The sequence below is a fragment of the Montipora capricornis genome, chromosome 6, assembly GCF_036669925.1.
Source record: "Montipora capricornis isolate CH-2021 chromosome 6, ASM3666992v2, whole genome shotgun sequence".
In the NCBI taxonomy this organism is placed as follows: domain Eukaryota; kingdom Metazoa; phylum Cnidaria; class Anthozoa; order Scleractinia; family Acroporidae; genus Montipora; species Montipora capricornis.
This window is the reverse complement of record NC_090888.1, coordinates 5,137,764-5,152,763: the sequence shown is the minus strand read 5'-3', so window position 1 is coordinate 5,152,763 and position 15,000 is coordinate 5,137,764. Positions and strand designations below refer to the sequence as shown.

Sequence of the window (15,000 nt, the reverse complement as noted above, 5' to 3'; positions counted from 1 at the left end):
GCTGAAACTGACAGATGGACTGCTGAGTGCCTCATTGACAATTGTAAGACGGGAACCCTTAGTCTCATGCCAATCATCACCGATCAATTAATTGCTTGACTGCTGAGAAGCCGACTGATTTTCAAAATGCGACTCATCAGTGAATAATAAAAGGACTGCTGCTATACCGACCAGAAGTCTATGTTTCTTACTGCAAGAGAGCAAGAACTAGCTTTTACGAGAAGGTAGCACAACCATTGACAAATACCTCTTAAACCAGGCACAGTTTCGCACGCAGAGGGGACACACTTTGTGTAACGGTTAAGTCTTCCTTGCTTGGTGCCATTCCAACACTGTCAACGACTAACTTTTATTTTCCAGAGAACGCAGGAGGTAACCAATCAGCGGCATAGCACCGGCGTAGCCTTGATTTTCGTCAAAATGGCGTCAGTCACGGGGGTGACATGGATTCTTGGAATCGTTGCCAACGTTAAGGCCTTGTCATTTTTGTGGTACCCGTATGTTATTCTGAACAGCCTTCAAGGTGTTATGCTCTTTCTTTGTTTTATTTCCGTCATTATTTGCACGTTTTTGCTTATCCCTGATATATCGCAGTTATGATATCAGCTTAGTTTTTGTGTCAGGACTCATGCAGCTTTTACAACGATTCTCGGTATTGGCTCAGGAAACAATGGGGCACAAAAATACACGACAGAACAATGACGCCCAACCCTAAACCATAATTAGAGCTTTGTCCCATGCTGGTTCAATCAAATTCGAGGTCTTATAGGCCTACTTGGAATATATAGTTTTTCAAGCTGGTTTTTCTGTTCATCTGGAACGTTCAAAAGGGAGTTTAATTAAGCAAAGACGACGGCTACGGCAACGGCACAAAGCAAAAATATTATTGGTCAAAAAAGAAAAACACTCATGCTGCACGCACAGCAGGAATATCCTTTCATTTTTTTTGCCGTACTCTAGAAAACAACAACGTGAAATCAGCAAATTTTAGGTTTTGACGACAACTTGAGCGTATAACAATGAACCATTCACTTTCTGTTTTGACTCAATTTAAAATAGTTCGTACCTACCCGGTTACTGGATAGTTCGCCTGTAATTGTACAAAGTGAACAAGACAGAAAGAATTATCGCAAAATATTTGCAATAGCACTAAGTTATATTTTGGAGTGACGTTTTTGTTGCTGTTGCCGCTGTCTTTGCTTAAACTCTCTGTTATTAAGAGGGGTGAGGGCTGGATCATGTCAGGACGGGGAGTCCGTTTATTGTTAAGCCGAAGGGAAGGAAACAAGGCTGCGAGGAGAGATAGCCAGGAGAGTCAGATACAATCGAGCATATTCTCCTTCACATTTCCACCCCTAAATAACCGTCGTTTCCTGACGTCGGTCTAGGGAGACAAAACGAAGTGATTTTGAAAAGACCATAATTAACTTCCTTTTAATTAAACCGCGGTCAAAGATTCTCTTTTTGAACATAATAGATCATAATCAACTTTCATCATTTGATTAACCGTCCAATGTTCCGATTTAAATGCTTCTAATGTGAAACAACACTTATTCGTTGTAATCACCAGCGTCCTGTAATTTAGTTCCTGTTGGTTAGTTCATATTTAGTTTTGTACCTCCCTCAGTATCGTTTTGACTTCGATTTTCAAACACCTTTTCTTTGTATGATATGGTCACATATATGAATGCTTAAAGGATACTCATTTGGAATGACTTGATCTTACTGAAAGTTTCATATGACAAGCCGTTCTGTCCACGCTTCAAAAGTGTCATCATTATTATCATCGTAATGGTCATCATCAACATCATCATCTTTGTTATCAATAACCAGTGCTTACACCGTGAAGCGTAGCGTGGGTTGAGTCTTCTTCTAAGATTTTGAGAAGTAAATAGTGTACCTTCGCTTGTCAGACCAATCAAAAGTTCAGTAAGAAAGTAAGGTGGCTACATACCATCCCAAAGTTTTAAGCAGTGGGCTCAGAGGAACTTCAATATCTGAGCTTTAGGGTTAGCCATCCCGCTTTGAGCTAGATACCCGGTTCAACTCCACCACAGTTAATAGACGTAGGCTGGTTATGAAACTCAACAAATTTCTTTGTTTCATGTTTTTGTTCGCTTTTTTGGCCTTGACCCTGCACAAAACCCTACAAAAACACGCTTTTTTCGGCAGGATAACCAGTCAAAAGCTTCGACTAATTTATTCGAAATTAACTTGCGAACCAAAACCAAAATATTGTGCAGGGTCACGGTCGGTTCAACATCTAATTGCGACTGTATTGTTCCTGCTTTTGAAATTCCCAGGGTTTCATAACCAGTCCCTAGATTAACTATGATTAGATGCACTGCCAATTTTGACATCCGACACGAAGTGTCCCTTTAATTAAGTCTAAACATTTGCCACCTATTTTCAACAAGAAGGTAAGCATAAAGGTTATCCTTATTTTTAGCTTTGGGTAGATGCAGCAGTTAAACCTTACTTAATTAAAGAGCTACATTTAGGTGACACTTTGTGACGTAAATTGCCTCTATTCTGACAAACGAGTGATGTTGAAGTTGGCAAGAAGAGCAAGGAGACACGTGACGCTTATTGACAAGTGACGTTTATTGAAATCCGCCTACATCCGAAATGTGTGCTGTTAAATCTAGAAGGCTAAGGTTTCAAAGAAAATTAAAGAGTTCTTAGCATTTCGTTCAAAAACTGCATTTACTGATGATATTTGTGCACGTTTCATAGGTCTGTTCATCTTCTTGTCATTTGCTGCCAGTGGAAAGTCAATACAGCTATATAGAGCCAAAATAGCCAAATTAAGGAATCGGTGCACCTCGAATGCAGCGAAAAATACAGCTAAGACAAAGGACCCTACCCCTAACCCTACCACTAACCCTACCCCTAATCCTACCCCTACCGCTACTCCTACCCCTAACCCTACCTCTAACCCTACCCCTAACCCTACCACTAACCCTACCCCTAATCCTACCCCTACCCCTACTCCTACCCCTAACCCTACCTCTAACCCTACCCCTAACCCTACCCCTACCCCTACCCCTAGCCGTTCTTGGAGTCCTAGCGTTCAAGATTACGAAGAAACTCATCTGTAATATATTTGCCATGAAAAAGTTACAACAATCTTTATTTAACAAAGACAGCCGCAGTAATGGTACAGTTCAGTTTTCTAACATATTCAATTTCTTTAACAAGAACCAAGAGATTATGAAGGTCTTTATAATCTCTTGCAAGAACGATATTAGAAAGCTGTGGGCAATAGTAGCGTTAATTGATGTGACAATTGATTTATTTACTCATGTTAAGTGAAATAAGTGGGTAGCAAACTTACTCCCTACACCCCCCTCGGGGGGGGTCTCCCATAAAAAAGTACGGGGGTGCTCGTCCTACCTTTTAGGGGTTAAAAAAGCGGTTTTGGTACCTCTTAGGGTGTTCGGCCTCAAAAGGTCCACAGCAGGAGCTTTAGCGGTACCTTTTAGGGTATTGGGCCGACAAATTATGACAGGAGATATTTGGCAATTAACTAATTTTTCATTTTATCTTATTAAAACCCGTAATTTGGTACCTCTTAGGGGTGAAAAAAATTATGCCACGCCCACTAGACAGGATCTTTGTACCTTTTAGGGGTTCTTTTCAAAATTCGCGATGAGCAGCCCCGTTACTTTTAAATGAGATTTGCCTGAAGTGTCAGTCTTGAAGACAAGTCATTTTCAAGTCGTCTAAGATGTGTAGTTATCAATAACACTTGGTAATGTTATCAGTATTTTCCTATTTCTTTATTTATGCCTAGCCTTTAGTGTAGTTTAGTTTACTACACATAAATTTCTGTTTCTGTTATTGATTTTAGTTTCTTAGCAGTGATTGCCACATATCATTAGCTTTTGCCATGATTTATTTATCTACGTTGGCCTTTTGTGTGGCAAAGCATGTAATTTGCCTGTTGAACTTTTTTTTTTCTTTTTCAATAAGTGATTACATGTACTGTATTTTTGCTTAACTCTTTTCCTTTTCATTATATGTATGATTTTAATTCCAAATCATCCGTTTGTTATGACTATTTCACAATTATTACTGTCAATGTACTATTGTAGCTTCACGTAGCGTACAGTGCTACTAGCTCTTGCTATTGCCATGTCCGTGCTTCATATAATGGTTCTTGGATTATAACAATGTTTAGAATTTACACTCTTTTTGCTTGTTTTGTTAATAATATTCGCATTTATCAGCTATTTAGGATGGTTTTTATTATTCAACTTGTAAATAATATCAATTTACTATGTTTAATTCATTAGCGTATTGTAGCTTTGTTTTATTTTGTTTTTAGTGTTACTCGTTCCCGTTTTATTGTCATTATATCACTCGAGCTCTGTTGACTCTAATAAAGTCGTAAACCTTACCTCAAATCTGTTGTTCTTGCGTCGACCGTTTAGGCCGTTTTACAAATACTTAAATACGCAAGTTACCAATAATTTATCAATCAATGAAAAGAAATCTACATTTAAAAGTAATACAACAACCTGAAAAATATAATTAGAAATAGGTTGCTAAGATATGCTATTCACTAAAAGGTAAAGTCATCCTTGAGAGGATTATGCGCCGATGAAATGAAAACTTCAACATCCCTTCCTCCCCAACCCGGAAAACCCGGGGCTTTTGATGGGTAAGGCCCTCCCCGGGGTGGAGAATTTGACCTTTGCCCGGGTGGGATGGGGAAAATGGAACCGGAAGTGTCAGGTTTCAAAAGATTTTTTTTTTCGGGTCACAAAGTTAACATCTCATCAATTACATGCAACTGTCACATCGATCGCTGTGACCAAGACACCTTCAAAACAGGAGGGTTCGAAATGATCTGAACAGCTGTGACGTTGCTGGATATTTGGCAAGTTTTTCCGTCTAAATTCAGATGACCCATTCTTTGAGAAGGACTTCATTTTTAACAGGGAGGTATTACAACAGCCCACAATAACTCACTGAACCATTTTTCAAGTATCCCGCGTTCAAGCCAGTGTGCGCAATGACGTTACGCTTAGCGCCCAAGCCTGCCATAGTACAGCCAAGATATAGACAACCGAAAAATTCAGGCGGTTTCAGAGAATTGAACAGGGGCCCGTTTCTCGAAAGTCCGGAAAACGTTTCGGGCCCGAAAAGCTATTTGTGCCGGAAAGTGCTAACCGCTTATTTTGGAGAGCCGATCTTTTAAAGGGTTTTTAAGGTAAGAAAGAGAGAAATAACTGTGAAGTTTTACGACTTAAATCCTCTCCGTTCTTGAGATACAAAGGAAATTGTGACCCCCAAAAATGGCCCGCAAAGTTTCGGGACGTTCAAGAAACAGGCCCCTACTCATAACTGAGTGGCTTTGCAGCTCCATTGGAGAGGTAGAGCATTGCATTGATATCGCAAAGGGCATGGGTTCGAATCCCGTTGAAGCCGCAAATTGCAAGAAATGGAGACATTGAAAGTGCAAAGACAGAAGTGATCCTCTTAATGTCTCCATTTCTTGCAATCATGGTAAATGTTTCTTAAGACCACTATATTAAGTCACCTTAGAATTCAATTATGTTTCTTCCATCGGAAACAAAGCCCTCCTGCCCAATAACTAAACTTAATTTCGCACTGCATATTAAATTAGACAAACTATATTGTATATAGGCGATGGTATAGTTTATTCTCATTAAATCCCCTGATGAGTGGGCGACCACGAAACAGGCTTGTAGGGATGAACTTGTAGTTTATTTGTCTTTTTCTTCCATATATACTACGCTCTACTTCTATGTCTTGAGCACTGTTTTACGAAAATCAAGTTTCACACTTTATATATATATATATTTTTTTTTTTCTTTTTTTTTTACCTTTGCAGAGTTGAGTACAAAATAAATGTAAATTGCCAGACAACTAAGATGCGACTTCAGTAAACACTTTGATCCATTCAGGGCGTTGGATTCCTTCAATGTTTATTAAAATGATCCATAAAAAAAATGCCATTTGATTTCAGTGTTTTATATAATATCAAGTTAGTAAATATTAGTAAATATTAGAAACAAAGCTCAGTTGATGTCCAACGGCGAAACATGAAATTGTTGTCGAAGACCATTATTCGTCCCTTTAAAGATTCCACATATTTATTTTTCACCGCCTGTCTTGTTCATCCAATTCACATTCCATTCTTGAGCTCCATGAGGGTACATTTTGTTTAAAGATCCACTAAAACGCCATTTGCGTTACGATGACTTTCAACGACATTCGACGCCTGTATGCACCAAAGAAATCTACGCATTACCCCAGCCCCCTCAAACCTAACAAAATACGCAGAGAGGACTCTATGCACAAAGACACCACTTAGCAGGGGAGTGACAAACTTTTACCGACACGGAAAAAATAAAATAATAATAAAACAGAGAAATATTACACATTTTCCGATTGGGATTGCCATACTGGCAACCCAGTAATAAGAACAACCATTCTTATTCATTTCTACTTCCGATCGATACTTCTTACAGACATGTTAAAATTGTGATTTTCTAAGCTCTTTAAAGAACATCCTCAAAGGCCGCATAACATGGCGGCGGAAAAGGGGTGATATTTAACGCGCCGAAAATGTACCTGCTACCTAATTCGTAAACTCTTTTACTTCATATTCTTCAAATGTTGCTATTATTCATTTTCTGTGTAAAGTCTTATGCTCGAAATCGGAACGCTTTGAATTGCTCCGAAAATATCAGAAATGTTTGTACCCTAAGCAAGCTAAATGACGCGAAATTTGAACGCAAACTGATGCCAATTATTTATATAGAATCGTTGAACTTACTTATTTTTGACTTGTGGCTTAGCTTTCAAAAAGGCGAAGTAATTCTTTTAGAAGTATTAAAAGCGCCTTACAATCGTAATTGAGGGAAAAAATCCGCAAGCGAACTATGTCATAACTGACAGGCAAGTGCATACCAGCTGTAAATGGACTGTACATGTCAGTTTCAGTTGATGTCTGTCATGCAGTGGCTTTAGTATGCTGCTTAATTTAGAAGGAGTCACAACTTGGTTGGTTTGTTCCTTTTTACTTCTCCCCAGTTAAGGAAACATTTGCCTTCTGACTGTAAGTTTTTTTTTACGTTTTTCTCCTCTTTCAAAAAGACCTACCCCATAATAATAGCAAGTCCAAGAATAGAAGAAGTTGGGCGCTGTTACACTGTGAAATGTTTCGTGCAACTTGTCTCGCAATGTCTTGGTTACACTGTGGCGGGACACGCTGCACGAAACATTCCACAGAGTAACATCGTTGCGAGACAAGTTGCACGAAAAGTAAAACTTAATTCTACTTTCAGCCACGGCTCTTGCAATTTGTCTTGCAACGATTTTGGCCGTTGCAGTGTATGTTACACCGTAAAATGTATCGTGCAACTTGTCCCGCCATAATGTCACCAAAACGTTGCGAGACAAGTTGCACGAGACATCTCACAGTATTAAAAGCGCCTGAAAATCGTATTTGAGGGATATAATCCTCAGGTGAACTATATATTAATCAATTCAAACACATTTTAATTAAAACATGGTTTATACATGTGACAGACTGCGAGCAGTCTCTCTTTTGCTCTAAAAATCGTTGAAACTAACGAACACCTTTATGGACATTACAAAGAATCTAACAGAATCAGGTAAATGGAGTGAGGAGCAAGAACAACAAACATCGTGAATCTATCAGACAATCGTAGAAAACAGTAAATACCACCAGTGGCAGAAAACCGAAAAATGTGTCCCTTAGTTCTTTGTTTGCTCTTGAGGAAGTGAATGATTACTTTCAGGAGATAAATTCTGATGTCCTTCAAGGTACCATTCTCCCAGTTATCGATGAGTTCACAACCTTTAAATTCCTTTCACAACAAAAAAGAACTGCTGCTGGACCTGACGGCCCGTCACACTGGTTCTGGAGAGAATTTGTAGAGGAACTTGCTCCCATAGTTACTTCCATCTTCAACTTATCAATTACGTCTCATACTGTGCCTAAGTTCTTGGAAACGTGCTAATATTTCCCCCGTTCCTAAGGAAACCCCACTGTCATCCTTGAACCGACTTCGCCCTATTTCTTTTACTAACATTATTAACGGGATGTTAGAGGAAATTATTTATGTGGCAGACGTTAAGCCTGTCATTAGATCCTGCCTATTGGCACATCAATTTGCATATAGGGAAGGTTCTAATACTTCCCACGCTCTCACCAATAGTCAACACATGTGGCTTACGATAATTCCCTTAAAAATGACGTACTATCCAGATTTCTTCAAACTTGGCACAATTGATACACAGGTCATTTAACAGATGCAATAAAAAGATGGGGTCAACGTGCTTGTTTTCGCCCTGTGTTCCCTTTATTCGAAGTGTTTTTTTTTTTTTTTTACCGAATGCCGCGAGAAGCGTTCGAAACTAGATCAAGCGGAGAAATTGTTGTCATGTAGCAAAAGCTACTGCGTATTACTGAAAACTTGAAACTACTTGTTTGTCCGAGCTGAAATTTGCGAAATTTTAAGAATATGTTAAGAATAAAGCCGAGGCTGAGATGAGATTTTGAAAAGGATAGATATAATTTTGTGAGTTGAAATATCTGTAAATACAATACAATTTTATGTCTTTAACTTAACCGTTTAAAACTATTCCTTTCTCTGAACGGCGAAACTATCCAACAAAACAAAAAAAACCCTGCACTACAATAAGGGGCCCAGTTCTCGGCCACTTTTTGTTCAACGTTTATTTTTTTCGTCACAAATGAATCTGAATAAGAAGCAAAGTTGTCTTTCATCCTGCCGAGTGTCGAGTTTACTGCTACGATATACTGTGAGCAAGACCAGGTGACACGAAGGTAGGTGAATTTGGTTTTCACGAAAACGTGTTTGTTTACGGCTACTGGACAGTACATGGTCTAATTCAAGTTTATATTTCATCCGAATAGGAGGCCTAAGTGAGCCAACTCTTGGCATAAAGAACGTAGACTGATAACGCTTTCTGTTAAATAGAAACTTTTCCTGGCCTATTTTATTCTTTGACCTAAATTCACTCCTCAATATTTCCTTAGTATTTTCGCGCATTTGCCTATTCTCGGCCACCCTTTACATGTGTAAACTGAATGCTGAGGCTAGTTGTCTTTAAAATTTCAAGTCCTTGCGGCTGTTCCAATCCATGGTTAGAAATGCAGGTTTAGGTTTTTTTGTGGCCGAGAACTGTGACCAATACACCGTAGATATAGAAAAATGTGCAACGCTAATGACAGTTTGATGCACGGTACATGTAATAAATTTGTACAGCATTCAGCATAAGAGACATAAACTAAACCGCAAAAAAGTATTATGTCAAATTCTTTCTTTTTTAAATAAAAAAACCATTAGCGAAAACAGATCTAGAGATCAAACACTTGTAATTGATACCCCAATAAACTCTAAAACGGAAATGTCATACGCTATAAGTTAAGAATAATACAAGAATATTTTCAGCCTAAAATCAGCAGAAAAATAAGAATATTCAGCCTGGGCCGGAAAAAACAACTCTCTTACCAAAACAAAATAAAAGAGTGTAAAGTGATTTTGAATTGCTCAATCTTGCAAAGAAATGTAAGCAAGGTTTAGGATATTACGAATTCAAGTGAATCAAGTTAACAGTGTTTATCAACTTAAGCAAAAGTCTGTATTTCATATGAATTGTTTAAGAGAAGGAGTCATGATATCTTACACAAATAGGATTTTCAACTTTTCTTTTCAAAAGTCATCGCGGTTTTTTCACAGCTGTGTATAAATATACAAGCAGCATGATAATGAAGGTTGGACTGTAATAGAAGTCGGACAATAAGGCTCTTAGAAGCTCTATGTCATGACCTGTTGGAGCAAGAGTCGCATTTTTAATATCTCTTTACTTTCCTGTTTTGATCACGTGTATCAAATCGATTCCTGGTCGTGATTGGTTGCAACCTGATCATCACTTCTCACCCTATGTCTTTACAGAACTTAGTCCTCACGCTAAACGGACTGAGCTGGTGATTTTCATTCCTCCCTTTGTATGTAAGCCCATATATGCGGTTAAGAAACCTTGCAAACGAGTGTACTAGGCTAGTTTTGAATTGTACGGCAACAAAAGAACAAAACAAACGAAAAAGCTCATTATTCCCCTGAACCTAGACTCCATGCCCTTTTATTGCTGCACAGTTCAAAAGTAGCCTTTCAATGAAAACAACAAACTTAAGCGTTATCATGGTGCCGTATATTGGGCTGTTTAATTAATAGTTTAATGTTACTCTGAGATATCTTGCAAAATACCATTGTATACTTCAGGTGTGAATATTCAACCAAACTTATATTGCAACAATATAGTAATAGCAAGAAGCGTCCGAAGAACGTTTAAATTAGTGTGAATCAGATGGATCTTGCTTAATGTCAGTTCTTCGTTTTTGAGACTCTCTTATTCAGTATACTTTTAGGGATGTAATTACATGCCATCTTTCAAATACGAACGTCAGCTACGAATTCAAGAGAGAGGGTTACGAGTGGGACTAATTCGCTTGTTTGTTTGTTTGTTTGTACCAGGACACGACTTTGGAGATAAATCCATTTTGACGATTCGCCATTTTACCAGAACACAGGTGCATACAATATGATATGCATTCATCGCTTTGTCGCCCCAGTGGTTGTATCACTTGTTGCGACGTTTTGCGGAATTAAAATCTATGGACCAGTCCAAGCTCAAAGCACAGGTATATTTTAATAAATGAATTAACAAATAAGATGAGGTGACGTCGTATTGAATAAAAATTGATCACGCCCATAGAAGAGGTTTCAATCAGTAAAAGCTATAACCATCTATAGTTACATTGTCTTTTTAATTTTTTTGAAACATGATTTCAACTTGATTATAGGAAATATTCTTGCCACGGCATCTGCATCGATGCCCTCAAAACCTTCCCCAGCAATCCCCGAGCTACTTCCGAGTACTCTACCAATTGGTGGACTACCTGATGAAGCCAGTTACACAGTGCCGTCAAGCGATCCTCAATTCCTGCCTCCACATCTTCAACCTCTTCCCTCTTCTTCAACTGACCATGGAGAGGCTATCAGATCCTTTCTGATGACTTCAATAGGATGGAACTGCACCCCGTCTATTGAGGGTATGGCACTTTTCTTATCTGATTCCTTTGAATATTCTTTTTTTTTTTTTTTTTAATTCCTTTCTAGCTTGCTTATTTCTTCGAATAAATGAGAATCCGAGAAGAATAGTCTGTAGTGATTGCAAAAGTCTATTCTAGCTGTCTGCTCTTAAACACGAGGACGCACTACTACAAAAGGAGTCGCTCGAGGCTCTGCTTTTGTTCGAGTTCATTCAAGCACGACGGAATATTTAACATGGAGATCGACAAACTGCAACACAGAGACGAAACAGCTAAACGATATTAGAGGCCCTCCTAGAGGATTTGGAGAACGAGAGAACATGGCTAATTATGGCTAATTTGAACTGGGAACAGGGGAACAATGTCAAATATTTTAGGGAACAAGGGATCAAAAAGCTGGGAACAAGTTTGAAAGTAATTGGGAACAAGCGAACACAAGGAAATATTTAAAAGGAACAAGGACCTCTGCTGGGAGAGCCTCACATAAGGGACTAGGGGCCCTTTTCTCGAAAGTCCCGAAACTTTACGAGCCATTTTCGTGTGTCACAATTCCCTTTGTATCTCAAAAACGGAGAGGATTCAAGTCGTCAAACTGCACAGTTCGTTTTCTTTTTGTTACTTTAAAAACATGTTAAAAGATCGCCTTTCCAAAACAAGCGGTTGACAGTTTCACAAATGGCTTTCCGGGTCCGAAAAGTTTTCGGGACTTTCGAAAAACAGGCCACAGGAACCTTCTACAATGGCGACATAAACGATAACACCACCTAATAATAGATATTGATTGGCAAAACAATTGCTCTGCACGTGCGGTGCGAACATTTGTATATTTCTTTTCAGTTTTCTGCAATTCTACAACGTGAAATGACCAAATCTCAGGCTCTGAGGACAACGTGAGCACATCGCGACGAATTGTATTGTTTTTCGCCTGGTTTCAACACCGTTCCTCCCACTTCAGTTCCTGAATAGTGCGGGTAGTTTACAGAAGTTCAACAAACTGCACTAATGACGAAAATGTTTTCGTTGACATCACTGTTGTAGATCTTAAGGTCTTAAGATCTACGACGGCAACTTTGATGAAAACGTGCCCTCAAAATAGGGAACAAGGTATCAAAAAGCTGGGAACAAGTTTGAAAGGGAACAAGGGAACACAAAGAAATATTTAAAGGGAACAAGGGAACAAGGTTCCCCCCCCCCCTCGAGGGCTTCGTATAAGGGACTTTAAGATATACGACGGCGACGTCGACTAAAACGTCCCCTCAAAATAGAAATTTGCAACATCTTAAGTCTCTCGCGATTATTCCATCTCGTTCGCGTCGTACAATGTGAACGAACTATCCTGAAAATGAAACGGTACGAGCGATTTCAGATTAAAAATAGAGAATGAAAGATTTAAATTTGTAAGCTCGCATTGTCATCAAAACCTCAAACCTCAAACTTTAAGCTAACCGTGGTATGCCAGCCCCTACTGATGTAGAAGGTGTGAAGCGTCTCTGTGGCATTGTTCAGTACATGGCAAGATTTGTACCAAACCTTGCAAGGACACTTGAACCAATCAGAGTTTTAACTAGGACGAATAATTCTTTTGCTTGGTCTGACGAGTGCGAAACCGCCTTCATCTCCTTGAAGAAGAATATACCTAATCTCCTCCCTAGCTTACTTTCACTCATCCAAAGAAGTCGTGATTCAAGTGGACAGTAGCAAGCATGGAATTGAGGCAGTACTACTTCAGGAAGGACGTCCCATTGAGTACGCATCCAGAGCATTAACACCGCCAGAAAGAAAGTGGACACAAATAGTCTTAGTATAGCCTAGAGCGATTTGACCAATATAAATATACCTATACTCGACCAGTAACGGTGGAGAATGACCACAAACCTCTTGCTTCAATATTACGTAAGCCCTTAGGCATGGCTCCAAAGCGACTCCAAGAGATCATGATGCGCTTGAACCGGTACGATGTCAAATTGGTCTTTATCAAAGGCAGCAGTCTTTATATTGCAGACAAGCTAAGCGGAGCGCACCTGGACTCTGTTGAAGGCAACCAGGATGAACGTGTCCAAATCATGAATTTTAATGTTGATTTTCTTCAACATGAAACACAAGCGATGGCGTAAGAAAATACCACGACTGTCACGCCGCAAATGATAACGTCATGGTGAAACCACAGAAATAAAGCCACAAAGATAAGATTGTGAAAAGAATTATTTTATTTGTTTTAAGCAATTAATCTTGATTATGACACGCTGTTTAACTGGTAGGCAGTGAAGTTCAAACAATAACGAAGACATATGACAAAATTTTGGAGCCTTGTAGATAAGGCGGGGAAAGGAGTTTTGAACTCGTTGGATTTTCTTTATTTGGCAATCAGGCAGGCCACAAAGAAGACTGTTGCAATAATCGAGCCTAGACGAAATGAAAGCCTGAATTAGAGATTCTGTATTCTTCATAGCCTGCGTAGCAAGCTTTTCCGTGGAAGATGTTTTGGCCGCGCGAAAATTGAGGCGAGATAAGAAGGAAACGTTTGCAGACAAACCCCAGCATTTTGAAAACCGCCCACTTAACCTGTCATACATGTCATCGGCTGTCATAAATTGGCCGAGAAAATGTTTGGTCTTACATAGCGGGAATGAACATTGGGCGAGGGAAGCTTCAAAAAAATGACAAGGAAAACAAAGATAATATTGATCACTCAGAAAACAGAGACTCTTCCCGAAGGCGGCCTCGAAGTCCAACTATTGAAATGTTCTCGTAAGAATAACGATAACATTTTAAAATTAATGTTTCGCAAGGCAAATTGCATGTGACAGCTAAGCGCTACGAAGAGATTCCAACTGCTGTGAATAAATGTGCTCCTAATGAAATGTCAGAGCACCTGAAATGTGCCAAGCCCGCCGATATTACTAGGTTTTCCTGCACAATTTTCTGTTCGGTGGTTTAACACGTTGCGCTTGGCGCTTGTGTATCCAAGAAAGTTACGTTAAAAGTAAAGGAACAGTTACAAATAGTGTCGCACTTGCTTCTGCAACAAGAGACTATGAGGGTGAGAGAACACATCCCCCACACATGGGCCTCTTCCCATGATAATCTTTTTCAACCTAATTTTAGCTCGTAGTCAAGCTGCGAGACACCTGATTAGTCAATTCACAGGAACTGAAATAACTTTTCTCGAACGCTCATTGCGCACAGGATGACAAAACACACTGAGAAATTAAAGCCGATCACATCTTCAAATTTCGATTTAGGATTTCACTGGATCATGCGACGGCGAGAAAAGTCTTCGCAAGTTTTCTTCACAATGACTTCTGATCCTCTGACCATGGGCCGCGCAGCCATGGGGACGAAACAAAAAAATAACTTTCACAGCCTGGCGCGAAGCTTAAAATAGATTGAAAAAGATTATCATAGGGCACGGGGATGTGTTCTCTCACCTGATAGTCTCTTGTAGTAGACTATTACTCCAACTTTATAAAAGTCGATTTTAACGTTGCTATGTAACGTATCTGGACTTATAATAAAATGAAGAGTCCATGTGAACGAAAGAAACGATTGTAATCCGTGAAATTCACTCCAGGCAAACTACAATGAAAGGGTTGCTCCGGGCAGCGAGCACATGGCAAAACTGGTGTCTGGTTGGTCAACGACAATCAAGAGGGATCGTAACACTCCTCCTTTTGTAAAGGAAGAAAGAAAAGGATTCAAAACAAGAACAAAGGACACGTTCCTTGCAATAAATAAGTCTTAAAAGGTCCTCCTGAACAACAAACTTAGCAATGCGATAAGAAAGTTGCGAGGCCATGAATAGTACTAAGGTGGGCATTGCGACATATACTTCCGGTCGCATGACTTATTGGGGGTTCGTT

The 15,000-nt window shown here is 39.3% G+C and overlaps 2 protein-coding genes across 2 annotated transcripts in view; both read left to right on the top strand.

The window, feature by feature from the left end:
* LOC138053130 (adhesion G-protein coupled receptor D1-like) overlaps positions 1–12,947 on the top strand; it is an 18,038-nt gene extending 5,091 nt beyond the window's left edge. Inside the window, exons 4-6 of the mRNA XM_068899804.1 lie at positions 361–523; positions 10,892–11,140; positions 12,793–12,947. Coding sequence (XP_068755905.1) covers positions 361–523; positions 10,892–11,140; positions 12,793–12,947 — 567 coding nt within the window. The remainder of the gene's footprint in view (positions 1–360; positions 524–10,891; positions 11,141–12,792) is intronic.
* The window catches only part of LOC138051352 (uncharacterized), a 543,513-nt gene that overhangs the window by 184,438 nt on the left and 344,075 nt on the right, over positions 1–15,000 (top strand). The window lies entirely within an intron of this gene.